The sequence below is a fragment of the Seriola aureovittata genome, chromosome 16 (assembly GCF_021018895.1).
Source record: "Seriola aureovittata isolate HTS-2021-v1 ecotype China chromosome 16, ASM2101889v1, whole genome shotgun sequence".
Lineage (NCBI taxonomy): Eukaryota > Metazoa > Chordata > Actinopteri > Carangiformes > Carangidae > Seriola > Seriola aureovittata.
Genome location: NC_079379.1, coordinates 14,009,572 through 14,034,098, shown reverse-complemented (window position 1 = coordinate 14,034,098; position 24,527 = coordinate 14,009,572). Strand labels below are relative to the sequence as shown.

Genomic DNA, 24,527 nt, shown 5'->3' with positions numbered 1-24,527 from the left:
GAGCTGAGCAGAGGAACATACAGTGAGTGTGTTTTCACTGTATGTTTGTGGTGAACTGAAGGGAAGACAGAAAATTATATTATCAAACTGTGGAGGCCCCCTACTGGTGATTACTGCAAACACAAAAGTCAGGATGAAAAAAGTCACAACAATGTTGACATTTTCATTTTTAGAAGCAGGAATGTTAAGATGGAGAATTAAGAAAAATTGTACATGGAACTATTTAAGACTTTTCATGCATTTGATGTATTTCCTAACAGAGGCGCGGTGGCCAAGTGGTAAGGCGTTGGTCTCGTAAACCAAAGATCATGGGTTCGATCCCCATCCGTGCCTTCAAACTGCAGCAGGCTTCTCTGTGATTAGCAGTGTGATAGAAGAAGCCCAACTGAAGTCATGTTTAGACTTCAGCTCAAGCAGTGGACAAATGTAAACAAGTACATCAAGTTATACAGTATAGTTGGACTGATATTGTACATGTCACAGTCCTCTCCCATTTCAGACTAGGACTATGAGAGAAGAATACGTGAAATTGTTTTTGTCCAAAGTGACTTACGTTTTTCACACATATCTGGAGGGATGTAGGGAAATTCTGGGGGGTGGACCACCATCCGCACAGCTAAGTGCCAAACAAATGTCACGATGAGCCGTAGCTCAGGCGGCTGAATCCTTTGTTAAAAAGGGAACAGTTTGGAGCTCAGTGACTTGCTTGTTTCCCATGCCATTATCCAGCTGTGTGATATAACCACAGTTTCCAGTTAGCACAGTGACACAGGAATGTGTAATTATGTTGACAGAAGATATTAAGTTCTCTAATTCATCCCCTTACTGCGCCCCCACAACAAAGTAGACTTGTATAGCCTCATATATACTAGTACTACATACTGTGTGACATTATATAACATACTCCAATGGTTAACAACCACCACAGTAGGTATTAACAAAGAACGAGTGGGCCGTCTGAGTGACTCACTTATGAGAAATGTTTGTAGCTATGGATAACTTTCTAAATTTAAGTGAATGGTTACCAAGGCTACTGCAACTTAACGCACCTGTGAGATGACATGTATTTAAGAATACATACACAAATCAAGAGAATAAATCAAAACTCAAAAACCTCAGAAATATGTGAGAAAGAAAACACTGATATCAATGAGATGATTTCCCTCAACTGACAGAGAGTTCCTCGCTTTTAACTAAGAAATGCATTGACGAAGAAAAACACATCTGAAACCCCTCGTCAGCACAGTTCACCTCCAGTACACCTGCAGTTTATCTGCACTAACAACAACAAGCTTCATGAAGGAGCGTAAATATCGACCGCATGCCGCCCACAGAGCACAAAAGACAACACAAACCACCCAGAGGAACATTATTGTTTCCTGTTAGCTGCTCAAAGTACCATTAAGGTTATTTAAGTTTATTTAACTGCAGCTTTTTTCAACCTCCTGTTTTTATTTAGTCACAATTTTAGCCTCAGTTTGAAAGGTGAAGCTGATGAAAGCCTACAGTGTTTGGATACAGTTATCCTCTCTGCTGTGCTTGACAGATACAAACAGATAGTTGTGTATATTTGTTCAGAAGTGTTGCACAAATATAAAATGCAGCTCAAGGCCTCGGCTCTGTGGTGACCTGCAGTAAAACCTGCGTCCTCTTATTAATAAATTCTGGACAAAGCCACTCAAAGACTTCTCCTGAAGAAATAATCAATAACCTTCTACTCAGTGCATCCTCTTTAAAGTGCAGCCTTAAAAAGAGACAGTGACGCATTAAAAAGGACTGGATGGGATTTTTTTTTTTTTGGCTTAGACCTAATGTCATTTAATTTTAATTTAATAAGTCATTTATGTTGTATTTTGAGTGCCTCATGTAGAGTATATGTTCTAGCTACACATCTAATTAACAGTGAAAAATAAGCTTATGTTACTAGTTACTATTATACAGAACATACAGCATCTGTATCTGAATGTAAACTCCTGTAAACTGTTTTTTAATGCCAGCCATTGAAAGCATTTAAACAAGAGTAGTGTTTTATCCAACATTTTTTTTTTTTTACTGCATTCAGTTTGTGCTTTAGTTTGAATAAAGTTCACATTCTTTCAAAAAATGTCATAAACATGAAATACACAGAGTAAAGGGTATTGTAGAGAGTAAATGTGAGTATCTGTGGATACATGATACGTATTGCCACTAAATAATTTTCAAGTTTGATTTCCACATGTCCAGATGTGCTATGTCACTGCTGCCACATGTTTCTTTTCATGTTGAAATCCAACAAAGACGAAGCTGTTTATTCAACATGAACTACAACAGAGTTACTAATAGTTTGATGTCTTTGTCCATGTTGCATTTTTCAAAGAGCAGCTTGATTTTGTTTTTTCGACCACCACTGCTAAGGGCGGGGGAAATATTCAGGGGGCCAGAGGTGATTTCAGGTCTTTTTTGTGAGCAATGGGGAGAAAGTGTTCAATAATGCATTCTGTGGTGCAGCAGAATATCTCAGTGCTGTTTTGTACTTTTCAATTTTCAAGTCATTTTTACACAATTGTGTTTTCTCATTAATGTTGCAGCAGTGTGCTGGTAGTTAGCTCTCACTGGTTTCACTGCCTCCGTTAAACAACATCGATCAATAAATACCTTCCAGACAAAAGGAATTCTTGTGAAGGATGTGCTCTCTTGAAAGCATCAGCATTTCAAGTCTTTTCTTCGTTATAACCACTCAGTTGATCAGCAGCCCCCCCCCCCCGCCAGCATGGGTAAAACAACTCACTGCTGAGCACACAGTAACTGTAGCTAGTCCATCGCTCATACTCACGCATACCCTCTCCAGACAAACAGCCAAGCACACAGCTCTTATTCTTTGTGTATGATCTGCAGGAGATGCACGAGAAAAAACATTTTATCGAACATCAGGGAAAAAATAATTTTCCAAACAAGACGGTTGGTGATCATCTCAAAGCAACACCAGAACCAAATAAAACACCACTAGACCCACTTGGCACGGCCACATGAGTGCTGTAATCCACTCGCCCTACAATCTGATCTTACACAACCCCACAGACGCTACTGCAATGAAACATTCACTGATCAAGTCTGATCAAATGGACTGCAGTGTCAGCTGACCGCTGTCTCTGTGTGCGAGTCCATGGAAGGATTACTGAACGGTGCCCGAAGGATCACAAGGAGCCTTTGTTTTGAATGGGTGTTAACATTTAGAAAGTCCATTAAAAGACTACAAGGAGACACAAAACAACCTCAGACGCACAAACATGACTACACACAAAGAGAAGCAAAATGACCACAAAGAGACTTCAAAATGACCAGAGATGTAAAATGACCACAAAAAGACACAGAACCATCACAGGGATGCATAACAACCACAAAATGACTCAAAATGACTCAATTACACCCAAACGTGTCATCTCTAGTCGTCGTGTTTCTGTTAGTTTGGGTGTAAAGGAGGGTAGAGGGTCCCGTTGTCTCATAATCCGTCCATGTGCGACTCAAACCTTGCTGCTGATTGGATTTTGTAGAGAAAGTGAACAGAGGTAAGAATGAGTGTTAATCATTCAGATGTTCAACCCTTTCTGACTGGCCTGATTAAAATGGTCACATCACCATGTCTGATATCTAATTTGTAAATCTTCATTTCTGGCTAAAGCATGAGCCAACATTTTATGAGGCATCCTGACAGGAGCCATGAGAGCTCATGTCAAACATCTGCAAACAGCCAGATGTTACATTTTACTCCAAGACTGAAGCATTTCCAGCTCAATGTCTCACTTAACATCAGTCTTATCCAACGCCTTGCATACTGAGGGGGTTTGTACAGTAAGTGGCGTCTGCTTGATGGAAAAAGGGCCAGAACCACTCACTGAGTCACATTACTAATTTAAAACACAGAACCTGGAGGATGGTGCTTCTTTAAAATCAGCAACCACCATTAGAAACAATAACCTATCTGCAGCATGAAAGCACATGAGGATTTACTCAGAGCAGCAGCACATAGTCACTGTAGGAGTCACCAGCACTTCACTTGACAAGACAGTGATGACCTCACTGAGAGCTTCTCAAGTTCCCAGCAGCACTTAGACAATTAAAAGCAAACCCATAAGACAGAACACAAAATATGAGGACAGAGAAAAGCAACTAATACAACTCAAGACTAATTTGCTCTGGATTTACTCACATACACCTGATGAATATAAACTTTTAACATTCACCAGACAGTCACATGCTCCACTTACGCTTGAACTCCCTGCGGCAGACATGAGGCCTCCAGGGTCGGTTTCGTATCCAGTTCAGGCGTCGAGGTAGCTCCATGATGCCGGGCAGGTGCCAGCGTGTAAAGGCCACTCACCCATCAAAGAGCAACACCTCAGTTCTTCTGCCCATCCCCAGGACAGATACCCGCTGCTGAGCATGAGCAGTGCCAAGTACACACCAAGCAGCCTGGACCTTTGCAGGATAATACTTCAGTTTGACTACGGCCTGTCGTCCACTCTGTGGGAGAGAGCTGTTACAGTAGCTGTTGCTGTGTCGCTTGGCTCGGCTGCTTTATCTTTTATGCATGAGTCAGTGGAACCCAACTCCCTCGGGTTCTGGGGGAAGGACAGAGTCGGGCCTCTCTCCCCAGGAAAGAACACCTATCGACGGGCAGCATCTGAAGCGCAGAGTGCACACCTTGGTGAAATGCGACACCTCTGCGCCGAGCCCCCGGGGAGTCAAGGTGGGTGGATGCACAGGAGGTGGGGCTTTGCCAGCTACCTGAGGAGGCTGGAAGGTAGACGGTGAGTCAAAGATGCTGTGGACAGTGCATACACTAGTCTATGAAGTATTTTAATGGAAATCTGCAGTAGACTTTATTATAACTGTGAGAGCTTACCATAACCACTCTCACAGCTCTACCAGGCCATACTGAATATTGATGTTTGTTCTTATGACTCTGAACACTAATTTTCTTTAGGCATCATTTCACATTTAATGCTGAAAAAAAAAAAGCTCACACAGAATGGAGGAGTAAAACTAAAATCTACACTGAAATGATTATTCTGAAAGACAAACAGGCATTTATGAGGATTTCTCTGTGGTAGTACGTAATGTGCACCTCATAACTGGAGTTTCAAGAACTTTTCTACTGCATGTTGTTATCTTGTTTGGCAAAATCATTGTGTTGAAACAATTCTTAGATTCATTGCTAGAGTCAGAGCAGGAAATCAGACCAATTCACTGACAGAACAATGCTTTTTTCACTTAAAAAAAATCTAATTAACATTATTGAGAATTTGTTCTGCATTAATGTGAAGTTGCATAATGGTTCAAACAGGTTTTCAGAGGTTAAAAATTGTATCTATACAAAAACCCTTAAGAGTTTAGTTAATCAATTTTCATCAAAAGAATTCACATTACAAAGCTTAAACAAATGAGCACCTGCTAAAATGCCAAATGATTATTTGATTTTCAAAATAGTTGATTTTTCTGTTGATCAGCTAATTGATGATCAGTACAGAAACACTGGGAATAAAGATCTTCATCTGTTAATTTTTGAACACAACTTTCAGCTACAGCAGACTAGAGCAGGTACCTGCAGTTAAATGAACAGTAAGAGCATCAAGCTGCAGTTTGGACAGGTTCAAGTGTTGGGAGACCATGACCTCTAGTGGCTGTCAGCTGTCCAGTGCAACCACAGTGCAGTTCAGGAGGAGTGAAGTGGATAAAGTCAAAGTCACTGAAGTGCTTACACCGCACATTCTGTATTTGCCTTTATTCAGATAAAAACATACGCCTCAGTTTGGACGAACAAGACTTCCTGTGCTCAAACACTTGTCTTACCATTTGGTTTATCCAAAATAGAATAGATAAAAACAGTGAACAAAGCACTTAAACACAATTCTACAAATACACAGTACACAGCGTTGCTAGCACACACAACCCAACCAGAACACACAGATTTGGTACCTAATGTAACACAACAAAATATTATACTTCAACATTCAAGTCCTGTGTTTTCTCACTATATAACAGTTCATAACATGACAGTATATGGAAACAGCTTGAGAGTATTCTTCACTGCGGATATATAGCGATTTTCTTCTTCACACACACACACACACACACACACACAACTGACTAGTAAGGTTTAAATGGTGACTTAAACCAAGAGAAAGCAATATCAAACAAATATCTGTGTGCTTCTTTTGGCTGGTGTTGTGGAAGTGCTCATGTCAAGAGACTAAATATGGTTCAAACTAAAGCCTGATTATTTCCATCTGACCTCAACTACAACATCTGGCTGGTGATGCCACTTTCAGAATTAAATAAAATCAGAGGATGATGACCTGAAGAACTTTTGGAAAACCTTACAGCAATGTGTGGAAATGATTGTGCATGAGACACTGAAGGCACATACAGTTAATAAGGACTGCAGTACGACAACACCGGTTTGACTTGTTTCTACCTGTAGTGTAACATACTACAGCTATAATGTACTCACCAGAGCGCAAAGACACTCTGCAACAGGCTCACTACTCTGTGAGCAGAACGATGGTCCGACTGTCAGCCTGTTTAAGACCTTTGGCTATACTCTGAATAAATGGTCCACATTGGTGATCTATTCAAAAGGCAATATTACATTAAATATCCTACCTGCGATACAAACTCTTAAGACAAGAGTGGTTAAAAAAACAAAACAAAACAATGATAATAAATATCAGCAACAACGTGTGCACATCAGCATGGTTGATCCTGAGGTTTGTATCTACAAAGACCCCATTCTGAAGAAAATCGAAACCCACAGGAGCCTTCTTCATGTACATTTGCTTAATCTAGAGACAGTCACAACAGTATGTTTAAACCTTTTTGATATCAGTAACACTACAATCCTCTCATTGACGTGTGTTTGTAAATGTATGGTAATAGAAAACAAGTGACAAATGACACATAAACACCATAAACAAAAAACACACAAGATGTAGATAGACTCTTGAATGACACTTGGGGAAAATCTTGTCGCTTGTCCATGGAAGTAAATATTAGCTACCATTAGGAGGCACTGGCAATTGAATATAACCGCGAAGATGCAAACAAAGGATTTGGTTGAAAGAAGGAAACGTTTTGAACAAATTACTTAGGTGGAACAAAAGCAGGATACACACACGCTGTCAACAGACACATGACAACAGGCTTGAACAAATTATTTCTTTCTCACCTAGCTTAACATAAAAAACCAGTCCATTCAGTCTTTAAATTCAGTAATGGATCAGAATAAAGCTTCCTATAAACAAGGTTGAACAACAAAACAGAAAATGTGCAAAATTGTTGCCATTCACCGCACTCTCTGGACTCGCTTTCTGGTTGTCATACCGACTGTGGTGCCATATGATATATAAACTCTTAATTAAAAGAAAAACTCAAAGCTGTAATATATATTTATATGAGCGCCACACACTGGTAAATTACAGATCTGATGTTAATGCAAACCCATCAAAACCATTACAAACTTGAGTTCTGCAATGTTCAGTGACATTTCCGACCTGTGACGAGGGGTCGCAAGCTTCCATTTTAAAAAAGGGTCCCAATTCGTTAACGTAAGACAACGCATGTAAGGCATGTAACGGATGTAACAGACATTTTTCATGTGTATTGTTTGTAACTACCTCCTATTTGTGAAGAAATCACCTCAGCTGCTGAGTCAACTCTTTCTGGACTTGGTTGTTGTGGTGTCACTTTCGGGGTTTCTGTCTGCTTAGGTGTGTGTGCAAGTTACAGTGTGTGGGCACGTGTGCAAGGAACCGCACGACCGACAAACACTGCATTGTGTCCCACCATGTGAATGTGCATGAGAGTTAATCTGTACAGTGGTATTTGTTGGAGGTTTATGCACAAAATTAATTCTCTCCAAGTAAAATCCTGCTCTGTTATTCATATGGCTCATGTTTGAGAGGAGGAGAAGGTGGTTTCCGCTCTTCCTTTAATCAATCAAGCCTTCCTCATCCAAATCCTGATTGTCTGCAGCTTCCCTCATTCACTCATTCATCCTCATCTTCACATCTCTCAATACAGTACTTCAGAGTCCTTTGTTGCTCCGTCATTCGATCTTTTCTGGGTCTATGTTGTCCAGATCAATATCAGGCGAGGCCACACAGCACATGCACAGTTTTTGGGTGCAAAGAGAGATCTTATCTGCAGTGACAGAGGAAAGAAAGGAAAAATAATAAAAAAATCAGGGTTGCACTCGACAGATGAAAATACAGTCAACAAATGCTTTTCACAGATACCGGTGTTAGTTTTAGAGCAGACAGTTGATAAAGCATTAATGGTTTTAGCATAAGGTTAACAGAAGTGGGAGGGGGTATACCTCCACTACAGGGGTTTTACACTTACTGTGCACTACAGAACCCTTTGCAGTGTGTAGGGTCTACACAGTAGTACAGTGAACTTTGAAACACTAATCTCAATCCCTCTTTTTTTTTTTACATGTGTCTAGTAGCTGGTCTATGTTCAATTTAAGTCTAGTAAGCTACTTTACTGTACTTATGTTTCAAATAAAAATGCAGTGAGGCCCTCTTTTCTATCCCCTTGGGAATTTTTTGACATCTAAGAAAAATCAACCTCCACCCTCCATAGTCAGTAGCTGAGGGGTTGTTGCCATGTTTTTTTTTCCATAGATGTCACCTATAAACTGCCTGGTACTAAAATGCTGTTTGTGGTAGAATTATAACCTATAGAAAATCGGACACGTTTTTACCCACATGTCTCTGTATAAATAGTTTAAGGTTCATGAATTTTATAATATGCATCTCAAATTAAAAGTGAAATGGTTCTAGTAAAATAAAATACTCCTTTGAAAAATAGTTCCTTAAAAGACTATCAATAAAGCCCCAAAATAAACATCAACACTATGCTGAATAAACCACTGCTGGGACACACAGTACATATCATGTGAAACCACTTACCGATTATTTCTCCGAGGAAGGCTGGTCTGGAGGTGGGTGGCAAGTAGATGAAAAAGTAGTAGACTGGGACACCGGACAGTGCCACAGCAATTCCTACCAGAGAGTTGATGGTGTCGCTGTAGAGGGGCACCACGACCAGGAATATGCTGCACAAGCAGTAAACGATTGGGAAGAACAACGACAGCTGCAGGGAGTGGAGAGAGGAAAGGGGAGGGCGATGACAAGGACAAAATAAGTACAAAAGAAGGGGGCGGAAAGATAGAAAAGAATGATGGCGGTAGTAAAAAGGTTGGAGAGAGAAAAGTAGAAATATTAAAAACAATTACATAAACAAATACAAAATTATTATTAGTTTAAACCAGATCCCTCCGGTGAATTAATTGTAGCTCTAATGGCCCTTAAACTGCTCAGCCAGTACGCAGTCCAATCACGTTTATGGTTAATGAAAGAATAAAATCAACAGTTATCAGATTCAAACCATCACAGACTCTTAAACATCGTCATAACTAAAGCCAGTGCTAAGGGTGGTCAGGCCTACAATGGAGGTATGTTGATGGGTAAACAAATGTAAATAAAGGTAAAAATGCTTAGAAGAGCATAGACACACTTTATCTGCAGAAGTCTGGGTCTCAGTGACTTCGGCTCCAAAGAATTAGTGATCAATTCTGAGCTCTGAGATTGATTTCCTGCCGTCAAGAACTGGTTTCAGTTTATTACGTTCTATGACAGTGAACATTTGGTCATAGTTATGACATGGTCATGTGAATGTTTTGAAAATGACTGGATTCACTGGGCATCAAGTTTTGTAGGAAATTCTAACAGCTAAGATACGATATAAATTTAACCATTAAATTGTCGTGCTTATTAGGGCTGGCTGATGAGATTACCTCACAACCACACTGTGGCATTAAGAGCTTATGATAATGATAATAAAGTCTCTGTGTTTGTATTTGATATAGTTTTGTTAAGTTTTCTTGCACTTTATCACAGTTAAAGAAGAGAAAACAGGGCGTCTCACTGGACAGAAAAAAAAATGAATGAAAGTGACACTGAAAACTCCTTATTCAAAGATGACCAAACTTGTTAGGGGGAAAAAAAAAACTGACAATTATATAATTTGGATATGTTACATAATGATGCCACATGCTCAGCAAACCACACTTGGTATTTCTACCTACACAACCTTTGAATGTGATTGTCAGCTGTCAAGATGTGCAAGTTTCTCACAGACACATGAGGCACAACAATGATGAATGTCAAAACAAAGGGTCTGCCTGGAAGGCAGAGCCACTGTTGTTCTTTAAAATGCAAGTCAGCACCCCTATTGCATCAGTTTTGCTACCTTAACAGGTCGATGCAGATCCGGAGCTTTGAAGCGAAGGTAGATCTGGCTGGCTATAGACAAGCCGATAAACAACCAGTAGTTAAAACTGAAGTAGTTGATCAATTGGAAAACGTCAGGCACCGACAGGTAGAACAGAGACATGGCGCCCTGGGAAGAGAAGACCAGACACACACAAAAGAAAAAAAACATTGTTTAAGTTTGGTAATAAACACCCATCAATGACACAGGGATCCAGTGGTGACCAAACCGACTAAAATATGTGATACTAACATTGAAAAGCAGGGCAGGGATTGGAGTGAAACGCTTAATGTGGATCATGCACAGGACATTAGGTAGTTGGCCTTCTCTGGAACCAACAAAAAACAACCTGTAGGAGAAAACAAATGGTGGAAGGGTGTAAACAGATCACCATGTTGCTGACAGGTTCTCAAACATTTTAACATTCAAAACATTACTGCTAATCTGCAATAAGGGAAAAGCTAAAATTGGTCAGAATAGTTTCAGGTGTGTTTACGGACCTGGAGGCAGCGATGATGGAGGAGTTGAGGCCTCCGTAGCAGGAAATAGCCACAGACAGAGGGATCAGCCAGCGAGCCCAGCCCAGCGTCTGATCTGCAAATGTCTGTAGAGACGGCAAACAAACCGTTTACCGCTCACATTCAATTACTGGTAAGAACAGTGGCCCTCAGTGTTAAAACACAGCATTAGAAAAGCACTGATTACACAACATCCTGATGATACATATTTAAATCTGCAAAACACACTTCTAATTTTAAGTGCATACTGACTACTGATACTGTGTGCCTATTAAAAAGATATTTTAAGCCATCTGACTAACTTGCTGATATCAGTATATAAACATTCCTAAGTGTTCCCTGCCATTTGCCTTGTGATGTAATATTTCTGACTATAAAGGTCAGTGTAGCTCCTAGACTAACATTTGCCTTCCTTTTTAATAACCTTTTTCTTCTGCTAGAAATTGTAGCCTCGGCTTTTAATCTTCTACAGTCCTAAACTGTAGGAAATGTAAATAAAGCCAACTTAGTATCAAAAAGACTCTAGTAGAGCAGGCCAGAATGATTGGTCTGCATATATGTAAGAATATGGGTTTCATGTGATGAAAAACCTCATTTTTTTTAAGAGAAAAAAAAGTAACTTTGGGAACTCTATGTCTTTGGCAGAGACAAAGATGCTGTGAAGCAGCCAAGTATTATACATAATACATGTAAGATTACATAAGATCATTCTTTGACAAGTGCTCTCAGGTCTACGCACGATAAAGCAGTCTGAACTGGACTCACTGGGTGGGTGAACAGAGTCAGTGCCTAAAGCTCAACTGATTATCATACATTTAAATAAAAAAATCAAAGCTGTTACACACTTGTGAATTAGACCAATATCCCTGAAAACTCAGACAGCTTGATGAATACGCTTCTTAGTCAGGATTCTTAGTAAGAGTGTACTTTAAAACATCTGCTAATATCAGCTTTGAGTTCAGTGCTGAGGTGTAAAGTCGAATCAATACACGATGCCCAAAGAAGCAGGTTTGACATCCAAATCATGGTGACATAAAAATATTTGCTGTAACCCTGGGCTTACATGCATTAGAGCACAGAGCCGATGGCTTGTTGACAGTCAGAACATTAATGAACCATTAGACTAACTACTAGAATAAAAAGATTATCAAATACCACTGACAACAAGCCTGAGTGCAACTCTTCCTCTGCCATTGCACTAATCACATAACAACTTCCCGACGTTCCTGTGTGGGGCGCTAACCTCTTTAGCTAAACGAGGTTCCTGTCATCATCTCGACTCCTACAGTCACAGATAACCAGAACGGAGTACTGAATCAGACACTAGGACCATCGGCTGCCTGCCAGACTGACAGAGATGACAGCAGAAGACAGGAAGGAAAGATCAAAACCTGCTGCCCCTGTGAGGCTGAGCAGATGCTGTCAATTTGGATAAGTCCTGTGGCGTACTAATAGGCTTTATGGGCAGATATTAGTACTGTATGCTCATGGTCAGACTGCTGAGTGGGTTACTGCTTAAACACAGCCTCCTTCGTGCACAAGAAGACTTGCACTAGGTTAATGATCTTCAGACACTCACCACGGCAACAGCTTCACTGTTGAGCACTTTATCTGCATCCATGACAACGTAATAAGCTATGTTGGTCAAGATGTAGATCACTGTGACAATAGGCATGGAAATAGCGATGGATAAGGGGAGATTCCTAGAAAGGAAAATGAGAAACGTGGTTTAAGTTCACTTGAAGCACTCTGTGTAGCTGTCACAGTTTCTACTGAGTGAGATGAAGACTTGATGACTTGTGAAATTCACAAGTAAGATTACTGAGTTTTAAGATTTAAGTAATTATAGATTTACAGCAGGGAAAGCTATGTAGTTAAGTAAAAGAAAGACCATCAGGAATGAAAAACAAGCCTGCTTATTGTGAAATCTCTCTGAAATGTCACACTGTGTACCTCTCTGGGTTCTTGATCTCCTCTGTGATAAAGTTGAGCGTGTCCCAGCCTGAGTAGGAGTACAGTGCTGAATAAAGGGCCAAGGCCATGTCACCAGGGTCCAGCTTGGAGCCTTTGAATGAGTCCTCGAAATTCTGGTCAAAACCTACACCCACAAAAGGTTGATACATTAACATAGGAAGCAGTGTTCAACTTTTCGCTTTCATCAAATCTGACAGTCACCTGCCCACGTGTTTTTAAAACTCCTTTGACCTTTCCTGCATTTTATACAGTTTCCTGCCAGATATTCAGTGAGGACAAAAATATATGTGCCAGTAAAAAAAATGAATTTCAATACAGTTGTTTATCAATACATTAATGTATGAAATGTATTAAAACAATGATAGTTAATACATTATATATGGATAGTGTTTTAAGCCAACTGATCCAATATCAAATTTTTACCTATTGGCTGATCAATAAAAAGCATGTAATCCCTCCAAGCTGCATCAGAATTGGATTGGAGGTGTAGCAGTTATAGGCAAACATTTGAAATAATTACCTTTGCACCATTTAAAACAAGCTGATATTGGCCGATTGGGGCACTGCGGCAGACTGCCATTTTTAGCATTCTATTAAATCATTCAGTGAAACTGATTCAGTCCTAAATAGTGCAGTAGAGCTTTATCCCTTCAATTCCTCTGCAAAGTCAGAGCAGCAGTGACCAACAGACAGAGTTCCTTTTACATCCTACCTTGTGCCAGCTTAACCAAGCCAGTAATGATGATGACGATGAGAGCCATGACCTTTGCTACAGTGGAGATGACCTGAAGAATAGCACCCCATTTCACTTTCATGCAGTTCACACAAGTCAACAGACCTGACAGAGAGAAAGGGTGACAAAACAACAGTTAACTTCACATTTTAATCCCTGCTTCTCTGGTGAACTGGCTTTCATTGGTTAAGAACTTCTGAAGTACATTTTCATACTTTATTTAACTTATGCATCATGGATTGTGATTCACTTCTGTCATCAACTCAATAAAAAGAGGACTTGAAAATACAAAGATGTAGTGAAACAGTAGAAATGGTATATGAATGTGAATACTGATAAGTACAGTAAGAGGACAAGGGTAAATCTGTGTCAAAATTAGATAAACGTTTTTGCAGCACTGTCTCAGATTCGGTTCATACCATGTCTTTCAGGAATGGAGCCAAAACCAAGGCTTGCAAAATATTTTATTCAAACCCTGTGTTTTCATCTTTTTTCCAGCCCTTGATATTCTTTCATTTTTATAGGCTCAAAAATACCTTATCTGGGAAGCCATGTTTGAACATTCATATCTTGTATTGTTCCTAGCCTCTCCAACTTTGCACGATGGAAGACTAAAATATTTTCAGTAAGTTCGTTGGAATAGAGGGTATTTGAGATGGGAATTGTGTCTCCGGTAAGGTCGTGGATATTGAAAACAAGTCAAATATTTTGATAAAACCCCTGGTATAAGGAGGAATAAGTGGTATCTTAAATGGCTGCCTCCAGCTCCAGTGGGAGTATCTAAATGTGTTTCCAAAGGTTGGATGTGTTCATACATGTAATTTTACAGTGTGCATGTTAGAAAGTTATATATGGAAACTGTACCGATATGCATGTTGAAACATGTCCACAGTGAAACCATCAGTATATGTCCTTACACGATATCTAGAAAACACCAAGCATGTACCCAATTCAGGCCTGTTGTTAAAGGTTATATGGTTGAAGGATAATAGTTTTTATCACATGTAATTTCTAGTACATAATTTGCAACATTGCACATAATTTCCAATAAAGTTATATGACTTATGTATTATGTTTAAATATGGAATATAAAATTTACCACTCCATTGAATATATCATCTAGGACAGTTAATACTTTTTGTTATAATGAGGCCATGATAATAAAGAATATAGCTGGCATTAATGACCTGTAGTAAAATGAACCTGCAGAAAACAGGTTGGGACATAAGCCGAGATAATAAGAGATAAGACCCTTGTTCCTCATTACGGACGTTTTTTCGAAGAGGTAAAACAATGCCTTTAACTATGTGTATTATAATATGCAAGGACTTTGGCACCTTGTACACTAAAAGCTATTTCGATGTATATTTTCATGTTCCTTCTAGCTACCCCGCCCCCTTTTGGTCCTATGTAAACGACTGAAATATACTACCACGCATCTTTTTATTTTTAATGTCTAAATGTCCATTATAGGCGGAGACCTCAAATGCTGGCACAAAAAATGCCTCCAATATCACTCTCCTTTAGGAATGTTGCACTTTTTCCCAAAAACTATGGCCTTATCGAAAATCTGTAGTACAAACTTTTCATGGTTCAGTCGTACTGAAACCATGTTTATCTTCCAGTCTACAAAGTCTGTTGAGGCTAGGAATAATACCTTAAGATATAAATGCCCAAAACATTTGACAGCCCATAGTTTTGAGGCCCAAACATTATACAGACAAACTTTGATCAAAATCTGAGGCAGTGCTGCAACTACGTTCCTGGATTCTGTCCGACTTGACAAGGAATGCCCCTTAAACTCTACTGTTTAAGTTCTACCTAAACCTTTAAGAACTAGCTGAAGTATTTCCATCCTCAAGCAAGCAAGCAGTTTGTCCTGTTGATCTGCTGACAACTGATTCTGAGGCCCTATTCAGTCACCCACTTCCTTTGCTTCAGACTTGGGACACAAGCGTAGATCGTATCTAAACATACCCAACAGGTTCTAGGTGGAGAAGCTGTATCACATTGCTGCTATTCTTAAAAGCCCTTTATCTAGTGGCATCACAAAGCCTTAAGGTTGTAACATACTAAGCACAGTAGTCTTAAGGTGGAATTTAGAGGGAATCAACAGGTATAAAGTGTAGTTACACATTTATTCTTCAAAGTGCAATGTAAACAAACACTAGATTAAGTAGCTATGTTTGGAGAAGTCCCTAAGGCTCACCACATAAAAGTGGGTCATCTAATTAAATGTATCCTGAAAGGTTCATCGTGCACCAGCAGTGTTGCTAACAATAACTACAGAGACCATTTCAACACAGTGTTTCCTGAAAACACACGAGGCTCAGTTTTGCGAGAGCTTCTGCTACACTGTTCCTCATACTCTCAACGATCTGCAACAGACTTTGCAGGTGTTCCATGAGGTTAACAGGAACTAACAAAGACTAGGGGAAGACATCGTCGTAAATCAAACTGTCGCTGGAGATATGCAATGTGGTGCTAAGTGAAGGGTGCAAAACAAAAAGCAATTTAGTAATCCACAGCATTTACAGCCTGACAGAGAATAAATCAATGGGGAATGACTATTTCATCTGAAGACAAAATCTATACTGTTTTGGCATTTGCACCACTGTTCAGTAAACATGAACCTATGACAGTCCATGGCATAATTAAGCAAGCAGACAAATTAAGACATTTACGGTAAATGTTTGGATTTAAAAAAGGGACAATATGTAAATCAAGATAGCACTAGCATTAAATTCAAAAGCAAACCACTCCTTCCACCCCTCCCGCTCCCTGCTCTGCCCATCACTGACCCGACTATATATTTATGTTTGAACATCACTGTGTTGCTAATGCATGTGCAATCGTGTCCAAACCTACTGGCCACAACAGCTCCCCAGTGACATACCACTATCTATGGATACTGCACAAAACACTATCCGCTACGCCTGTCAAACATAAATACACCAACACACACACCTTCACACCCAAAATCACACTTGCATCAATTATTCATTAAAGTACAAAAGTTCAAAACACAGATGAGGATATAACTGAGGCTAACCAAAAGCCTGTATGTCTGTATACAACAGCTTAAATAGAGCATGTTAAGTGTGTTTAGTATAGGTAGAGGCTTACATATGATGGCGGCAGCGATGAGACGGACGGCGTTGTATGGGGCTGAACAGGTGGGGTAGAAAGGCTGGACCAGGTAGTTGGAGAAGGTCAGGGCTATCACTGCCTGACAGGCTGGCTCTACTATCAACAATGATGTCCAAAGTCTACAGAGGTATTAATACAAATGTATCATTTCAAGGCATAAATGTAACATTTAACTACATTTCTGTAAAATAACAATGAATCATGCCGACCTTGACACTTCAAGCATGCATCTTTATGTCAAAGGTTGACAAGATAAGGTCCAGACTGTGCTTCATGTTTGGTAGAGTACTGAGTTTCTATTGTGTGTTGTTTGCAATATAATGTGTAAATAGAAAGCATCCACAGACAGAAATAGTAAAACAGCTATATACCGAATAAAAGCCAAGAAGCCTCCGAAGGCCTCCAGGATGTAGGCGTAGGAAGCTCCTGATTTACGGATGGTGGTTCCCAGCTCAGCATAGCATAACGCTCCAAACACAGAAAATATCCCTCCAATGGCCCACACTACCAGGGACAGGCCAAATGAGCCTGTATACATAAGAACCCCCTGCAGGATAACAAATGAGAGTATACAGTAGCATTTATAACATATTGTATGTACAACAAACTATCAAATGACAAAAAAAAAAAAAAAAAAAAAACAGCAAAATGCATCAGTATTTAAATCACACGTCAGTATTAGGTGCTAACTTGTTTGGTGCAATTCAAAACAACTCTTGCGTGATTGCTCCAGTGAAAGCTGAAACATGAACTGTGCAGACCAAACAATGGCATCAAGAATAGCAGTCTAACAGGTTGAAAATGTGACCAACCCAAGTGTGAACACTAAATGAGACCACAACCCCTGTAAAACAAACCCTTAACATTACTCAATAAAAACTTATTTTAGATATAATCATGTCTGAATAACAGCAAATTTTTTACAATCAAAACCAAAAAAGCAAAAAATCATCATCATTTCGCGGATCTAGAGAGAAATTCACACTAGGACAAAAAAAAGATTCTCTGGCTTAACAAAGCAGAGCCTCTTACCTTAGGTGAGACGAAGATGCCAGAGCCGATCATATTTCCAACGATAAGACAGACCCCATGGAGGAGGGAAATCTCCTGCTTCAGCCGCACACCGCTGCCCTGAGACGCTGAGTCTACCTCAGCAACCATTGTGACGGATTTACAGACTTCGCCTCAGCTTAGAGGAAGGTAACAGGACAGTGACAGCGAAGGGATAAAGAGGACAGTCTGACTCCTGGCAGCACCAGAAACTGAGACGGGGTGAAAGAGTAGAATGATTAAATACTGGCCAGATGAACGGAGAGGTGTGGACCAAGCAAAAGAGAAAAGGAGGTGGGAGGGTCACTGAAGGACTAGGACTCTGGCTGTCTCAAACATCCATTGTTGAATCCGAGGAGTACGTCTCTGCTGGAATAATCTGTAACAAAAGGCAAGGACACACAGTCTCACAGAAGTGCTTTACACATCTCAGTGGTCCAAGTTCGAGGAAGTGATCATGATTCAGAACGTCATTGGTATACACCCTTATGTCACCTAATAGAGACCTCAAATAAGGAAATTAATGAGTGAGTGGATGGAATAAATCAATGCCTTTCTGGATTTATGTGGTACATTGCATTTACGAAGCAGTAAGCAACGGCACAAGCTGCTACAGCAACCACAAATCTAATAGAAAATTGCCACTTCGACAACCACAGACACCAAATTGAAAAAATGCAAAAATGTATTCAACCATTACTGATTACACAGTCACAACTTTGTCTTCTACTTAATTCATCTGATCAGTTGAGATATTGTCTGTGTTCAAAACGCCTAATGCAATGCATTAAGCACAGTGGATCTGATTCACAGCTTAACTAGCTGAGGAGTCAGAGGAGTTTATTTGAGCACAGTGTGAGCACTCTCTGCAGACCAGGGCAGCCAACCAGCAGCCGAGTGTCCAGGCTAACTACATTTTCTGTGAACTGACATTTTTTTCATTTTGCATTCTGTGTTGTTAGAATAGTTGTCATTACAGTTATCATTACTATCATCAATTAAGCTACTGCATCTTTGAGTCCTGTACCTTCACAAAACCTGATACTGACAACCTCAAATAATAAATCAGATAATTTTCTTCTATAGAACAATTATTGGAAGAAAACTGTTATGGGTTTATGATGCTCACTATATATATATTCTGTACTGTCTATCAAAGGGGAACAGCGGACATAACATCCATTTTACCATTTTCTTAACCAAAGTAAACCATTTATTCACAAGACATATCCTTTCACCAGTTTTAATTAAAGCTTCTGTAATGATTAAGAGCTTGTGGTGATGTCACAGGTGAGTTGACAGAAAATTTCTAGTATATTTTCTACAGTATCTGGCTTTTGTTTGAAGTAGTTCAATGGATTCAGGCGTCAGCACCCACACCCCAACAATACCCTCTCACATTTTCAGGTGCTGAGTGTTTCATATACAATGACTTCTAGAAACACACACTCAAATTCAAAGTGTACACAAGATGCATCTGTGGGCTCAAATTCAAAATGATGATCTCTGCTGAATACAATTAAGAGAGATGAGATTAAGCTGCACATACTGTATGAACACGTCTTTCTTCTGCTTCTAGTATCTTCAGCACCAAGGTTTTGCTGACATGACTCAGTGAGCAGGTTGTATTCAGTGGCAAGAAAAAGTGAAGCCTTTGGATTTACCTTCATAAATGTATGCATAAATCTGTCTTAAAATATTCTCAGATCTTCATCTAAGCTACAATAATGAACAAACAAACTATTTTAACTGATAACATGCAAATCATTGTATTGTTCCTTATCCATAGGGAATACATCATTCAAACATTCACAGTGCAGGTTGGATAAAGCATTTAAACCCCTTCACTGATGACAGCAACAAATGCTAATTGGAGTCAGGAGTTATCAAACCTGAAAACGAATCAATGAAACCAAATTGGAGGTGCAATTTTCAGTTTGTTATTCACAAGACGCACCTGCTGATGTGAACCATGCCTCGCGAAAAAGATATCTCAGAAGACTTATGACGAAGAATTGTCAATTTGCAAAAAGCAGGAAAAGGTTACAAAGTCATCTCAAAGAGTTTAAATATTGATCAGTTCAAAGTGAAATAAACAGTATATAAATGGAGAGGATTTCATTGCGTTGCTACTCTCCCAAAAAGACAGCTTTTTAGGAGATAAAGGCTGAAAAAGACGAACCATGGTACATGGTATGCTTTGCTTGCCAAAGAGCACCTCCTTGACACTCCACAATGCCACAGGGAAAATGACTGACACTGCATACCAACATGAAAACATCATCCCAGGCGTGAAGCACGGTGGAGGGAGAATCATGATTTGGGGCTTTGCTGCCTCTTGGCTTGGACAGCTCTACATCATAGAGTGGAAAATGAATTCCCAAGTTTATCAAGGTATCATACAGGATAATGTCACAGCCTTCAGCAGGCTCTCCACCTGCTGAAGCTCAGTTTTAGTCAGGTGATGCAGCAGGAGAATGACCCTGGACATCAAAGTAAATCTACAGATTGACTTCAAACTCTCAAACTCCAACATCTGCCTTTAGGAGTAGCCCAGACTTTAAAGCAATAGAGAGGCTGTGAAAGGATCTGAAGAGAGCTGCTCACACCAGACATCCTAAGAATATGATTGATCTGAAGCAGCTCTGTAAGGAAGAATTCCTCCTGAACATCTGATCCCCTATTTTCCCAAGCAGCAACAGGAGTGTTTAATGTATGTGTTGAATAAAGACACAAAAGACTATAACTGTTTGTTAGTAATTAACTTAAGCATACTTGCCAACACTTGTTACTTAGATGGAAATCAGATCACATTTCATGACCAATTCCAGGAAAGACGGGGGACGGCAAATTTAATTGTATACAAAACATGACTGCAATTTTGTCTACTACAGTTAATACACTTGAATAGCTGCAATACTGACACTGTGGCATTAAATCCAGTGCTTCCAATTCATTAGTAACCAGTAGCCACAGAAATGTTTGCCCACACTGTCGCCACTCTCTGCTGTCCAAACAAACACATCACATTCTCTGCTGTTGCAAAGCTCATTTTGTGCTCCACTTCTTAAGGAGAATTATAATTGTCAAATGATCATATATCATTCAAAATTTTTCTTAAGTGTTATATGAGGATTTAAAAAAAATTGATCGACCTTTATTGACATTTGACTGGAAAATTTGCTGTCAGATCTGGGGTGACCATAAGCAGTTGTGCTCGCAGTTATCAACAATTTTACCTTAAAATGGTCATAGTTGCACAATTTTCCTGTATTCATATAAATATGCACATGTACAACAGTCAGTGGACAGATTAATTTAAGTTAAAATAAAATTAGAAAAAAACCAAACATTTTCACTCTATTGCACTGTAAAAGAAAATATTCAACTATAAGAAATTTGATTCTAATTTATCAAGTTAAAAAGACCCTGTAACAGCCTCAAAAACGCCTAAGCTTGACTGCTTTTCACTTTATCTTTGTTACTTTTTATATGCACAGACCAAACTAACAGATCTGTTTATTATAGGCAAACATTTCTTTAGCAGTAGGAGTGGTCTTGTGAGGGACAAGCGCCATGTGTCCTATAACTAGACCAATGAAATTAGGCTAGCATCTGTCTGCATGCTTCAGCCAATATGGCTGCTGCAGTTGTGTCCCTATTCACAAACTTAAACAGACATCTGTCTGAGTGTGTGAGTACATGATTGTAATCTACACAATCACAACTACTTTTCCTGTTTATTTTTCCCACCTTCATAAGGAACAGAAACAGATGGATAAGTTAATTAAACTAACTAACTTTACTGTTAACATGACAGCTCATCACACATGAAGAAACAACTTCCTCTCACATGTCAGACCCGCGTCTTTACACTTCAAAAGTGGATCACACTGAGGTCTGAGGACAGACAGTATGGGGACGTGAGACGTGGTAAGAACTGCCTTCGGACCACATTGTGTCTCAACGATAAGCAAACGTGTCCATGTGACTGAAAACTTTCCCTAAGCATCAATTCATATAGTTGTGTCACCATTACTACTGTGTGACTTTACAGTAACCTAAACAATCACTCTAGTTACTCCAGCTCTAATTCATCAAATCAGCGCGTGCTGTTAATGATTAGCGCCTGCGGGATTGATAGCCTTGTTAGCACTGGCCTGATACAGAGTCATACAAGGGTTGGAGGATCGATTTAACCGCGTCGCGTCTTTTTTGACTATGGTCTCACTACATTAACATCCATTCACTAGCTAACATTGCTATCCATCTAAACAGTGTCCATCTTGAAGCTCCGAGAAGTGGCATTTAGCTCTCAGAGCTAGCTTAGGCAACTGACACAACATACATGATGCTGCGGATACACATGCTAACGTTAGTATGTGACTGGCATGTGGTAAACGTTAGTAAACGATTCGACTACATGCCATTTAACAGCCCCCGACAGACTTAAAAGTGTTGCGAGCTGTGTGTTAAAAAGCACAATATAACAGACACTAGTTACCTTTGTTGCGTGTTCCTTTTTCCAGTGAAGAAAGCAGCAACATGTGCCGTGCTTCGGATGTCTGTGACTAACTTGAGCTAGCATTAGTCCACAAGCAGCAGTCAACATCTGCAGCTACTAGCTCCTCCTCATCCTCAACCCCCAAAGGATGGTTGACACAATCCACTGCCAGACTGAGGACCATTAGAACAAGTTGTGCATAAACACGGATGTTTACCCCCAGTACTTCATCTATAAGCGATGACAGCTACAGTTACATCGTCTGAAGATAAAGCAAAGGTGCGCACACATATTAACGGCATTACCAGTGGGCCGCGGATTAATTTACCTTTGAGAGGTGATGCGGTCACACAGGTGTTCTACTGTGATATGGCCACGATCCGCGAGCCAGCCAATGAGACGTGAGAAACGGGTGTAGCAGTTTGTTATTAATAACATATTAATGCTTACATTAAATTAGCTCCAGTTTTTTATGTGAAGAACTTTGTAATTTGTTTTTGAAAAGTGTCATACATGTAAATACAGTTTTTCCCCCTTGCAACTCTTTCACCTTGAATTATCTTAGATGACCCACTTCAGTTCTATTTGAATCTGCAGCATAATTACAAACCACAACTAAAAGCTATGTCATGGTTAATCAATGACCATTCATAAGATCTCTAGCCTCTCCTGACATCTGTGTAAAGTTTTAAATAAACAGAAGCAACGTAACTGCTGTGTTATCTATGCAAACAAAAGATGTTTGAGCATGTGGCATGAGTTGGAGTGGACTAGTGTGGTACTTTGTGTTGTTTACTCAGTCCAACAGTTGGAAATCATGCATGGATTCAGTTGTTAAAGTAAGTTGTAAAATGTTAAAACGGGCAAGTTGTTAAAATAGGCTGAAAGCTGGTGAAATTAATTGAACAAGACTATATGTTGTAAAACAGTTTCTCTGAAGCCATACTGTACATTCCTCTAGTTCCTATGGGTTGAGATTTGGCGCCATCTAGTGATTGTTCCTTTCATGATTCCACCCATTTATTTGGTATGGGGGCTATGATTTGACCATCAGTATTTTCTGCATTTAGGAGGTGAGACCTGTAATGATTCGACCCGTGGACTGTGTGGATGGATCTTATAGGAGGCTTTAGGATTTAGGGGTCATCACATGGACTATATAAAGACTGGGCAACTGGTTATACTGCTTCAGCCGAATTCTTCGAAATGGCATCATTTTACATGACTAGAAAGAACTATCAAAACTAAATGTTAAAATATATATTCTAATAATAATAGTAAATATCTTAAATCTAAATGTTATCCTTTCAAGAATTCGTCCTCTTTCAGCACCATGGACAGAGTTTCTTTACCTGGCCATCGCCAGAGAAACAAAGAGGGAAACACCCACCATGTTAGCCTTCAAAGCAGAGCCTGAACTCTCCAGTATAAGGGGACATTGGATTTGTCAGGGCTTTTGCTAGGAGAGGCGCGTCAAGGGACTATGGTACCCAGTATAATCTAAGAGGCACATAGACGCTCATTACCGAGCCAGTGTCAAGCCAATCAGCGCGTAAGTTAAGACTTCCTCTCGTTAACTTCAAAATAAAGCATTTTAAACGATGGTGCACTAGTGTAGGCCTAGTGCTTGGGTGTGTTTTAGAGAATAACATTATTGGATGACATTATATATCAAAACTAAGTAAACCTTCATTTAAATAGAATATATGTCAAAGAGAATGTTACAAAGTGCTTTACTGTAAAACCAAGGACCATGATAATCAAACAAATAAATTACAATCAGTGAGGAGCAGCCATTGGATTAGTGGTTTGAGAAGGAGTTTAAATCACAGGGCAGTGATTTAGCCCGTTTTCCCACTGCAAGATCCCTGAAGTATCTTGAAGAAAGCCACCTTAATTCAACATAACCCAACCTCACCAAAAACCCTAAAGTTGTGTGTTTACCGTATCCTATACTTCAACTAGACTTCCCCTATACTAATGTTGAAGTAGGCTACTTGAGTCCAGAGCTCGGACTTGAGTCCAACTCGAGTCCTGATTTTCAGGACTGATTTTTGGTGACTTGGACTTGAACTCTGACACTGGGGACTTAAGACTCGACTTGGACTTGAGGTTTAGTGACTTCACAACAAAACTGCTCTGTTAATCGATTAAATGTTTGATCAATAAAATGTCAAAAATGTATATTGTAATTATCACAACTCAGGGTGATGTAGCCTATTCATAAAGTTGTAGTTTCATCCAACCAATCATCTAAGACCCAAAGTGACTAATTTTGCCATTG

At 39.6% G+C, this 24,527-nt stretch overlaps 2 protein-coding genes and 1 non-coding gene across 4 annotated transcripts in view; 1 reads left to right on the top strand and 2 right to left on the bottom strand.

Moving 5' to 3' along the window:
- Positions 1-4,498, bottom strand: part of ripor2 (RHO family interacting cell polarization regulator 2) — a 90,536-nt gene extending 86,038 nt beyond the window's left edge. Inside the window, exon 1 of the mRNA XM_056399383.1 lies at positions 4,245-4,498. Coding sequence (XP_056255358.1) covers positions 4,245-4,320 — 76 coding nt within the window. The 5' untranslated portion in view covers positions 4,321-4,498. The remainder of the gene's footprint in view (positions 1-4,244) is intronic.
- Positions 262-333, top strand: trnat-cgu (transfer RNA threonine (anticodon CGU)). The gene has a single exon. It is a non-coding gene; the product is annotated as a tRNA-Thr (tRNA).
- A 1,248-nt stretch (positions 4,499-5,746) lies between the features above and the next one.
- si:dkeyp-120h9.1 (Y+L amino acid transporter 2-like) overlaps positions 5,747-24,527 on the bottom strand; it is a 30,601-nt gene continuing 11,820 nt past the window's right edge. The window contains exons 1-12 of one of the 2 annotated variants that reach the window (XM_056398925.1): positions 22,244-22,541; positions 17,722-18,118; positions 17,061-17,236; positions 16,666-16,808; positions 13,519-13,644; positions 12,786-12,930; positions 12,412-12,535; positions 10,815-10,918; positions 10,567-10,663; positions 10,294-10,443; positions 8,952-9,135; positions 5,747-8,178 (exon numbers count right to left, since the gene is read on the bottom strand). In XM_056398925.1, coding sequence (XP_056254900.1) covers positions 8,084-8,178; positions 8,952-9,135; positions 10,294-10,443; positions 10,567-10,663; positions 10,815-10,918; positions 12,412-12,535; positions 12,786-12,930; positions 13,519-13,644; positions 16,666-16,808; positions 17,061-17,236; positions 17,722-17,850 — 1,473 coding nt within the window. In that variant the 5' untranslated portion in view covers positions 17,851-18,118; positions 22,244-22,541 and the 3' untranslated portion in view covers positions 5,747-8,083. Of the gene's footprint in view, positions 8,179-8,951; positions 9,136-10,293; positions 10,444-10,566; positions 10,664-10,814; positions 10,919-12,411; positions 12,536-12,785; positions 12,931-13,518; positions 13,645-16,665; positions 16,809-17,060; positions 17,237-17,721; positions 18,119-22,243; positions 22,542-24,527 lie in introns of those variants that run through there. The other variant, XM_056398926.1, reaches the window with a different exon arrangement.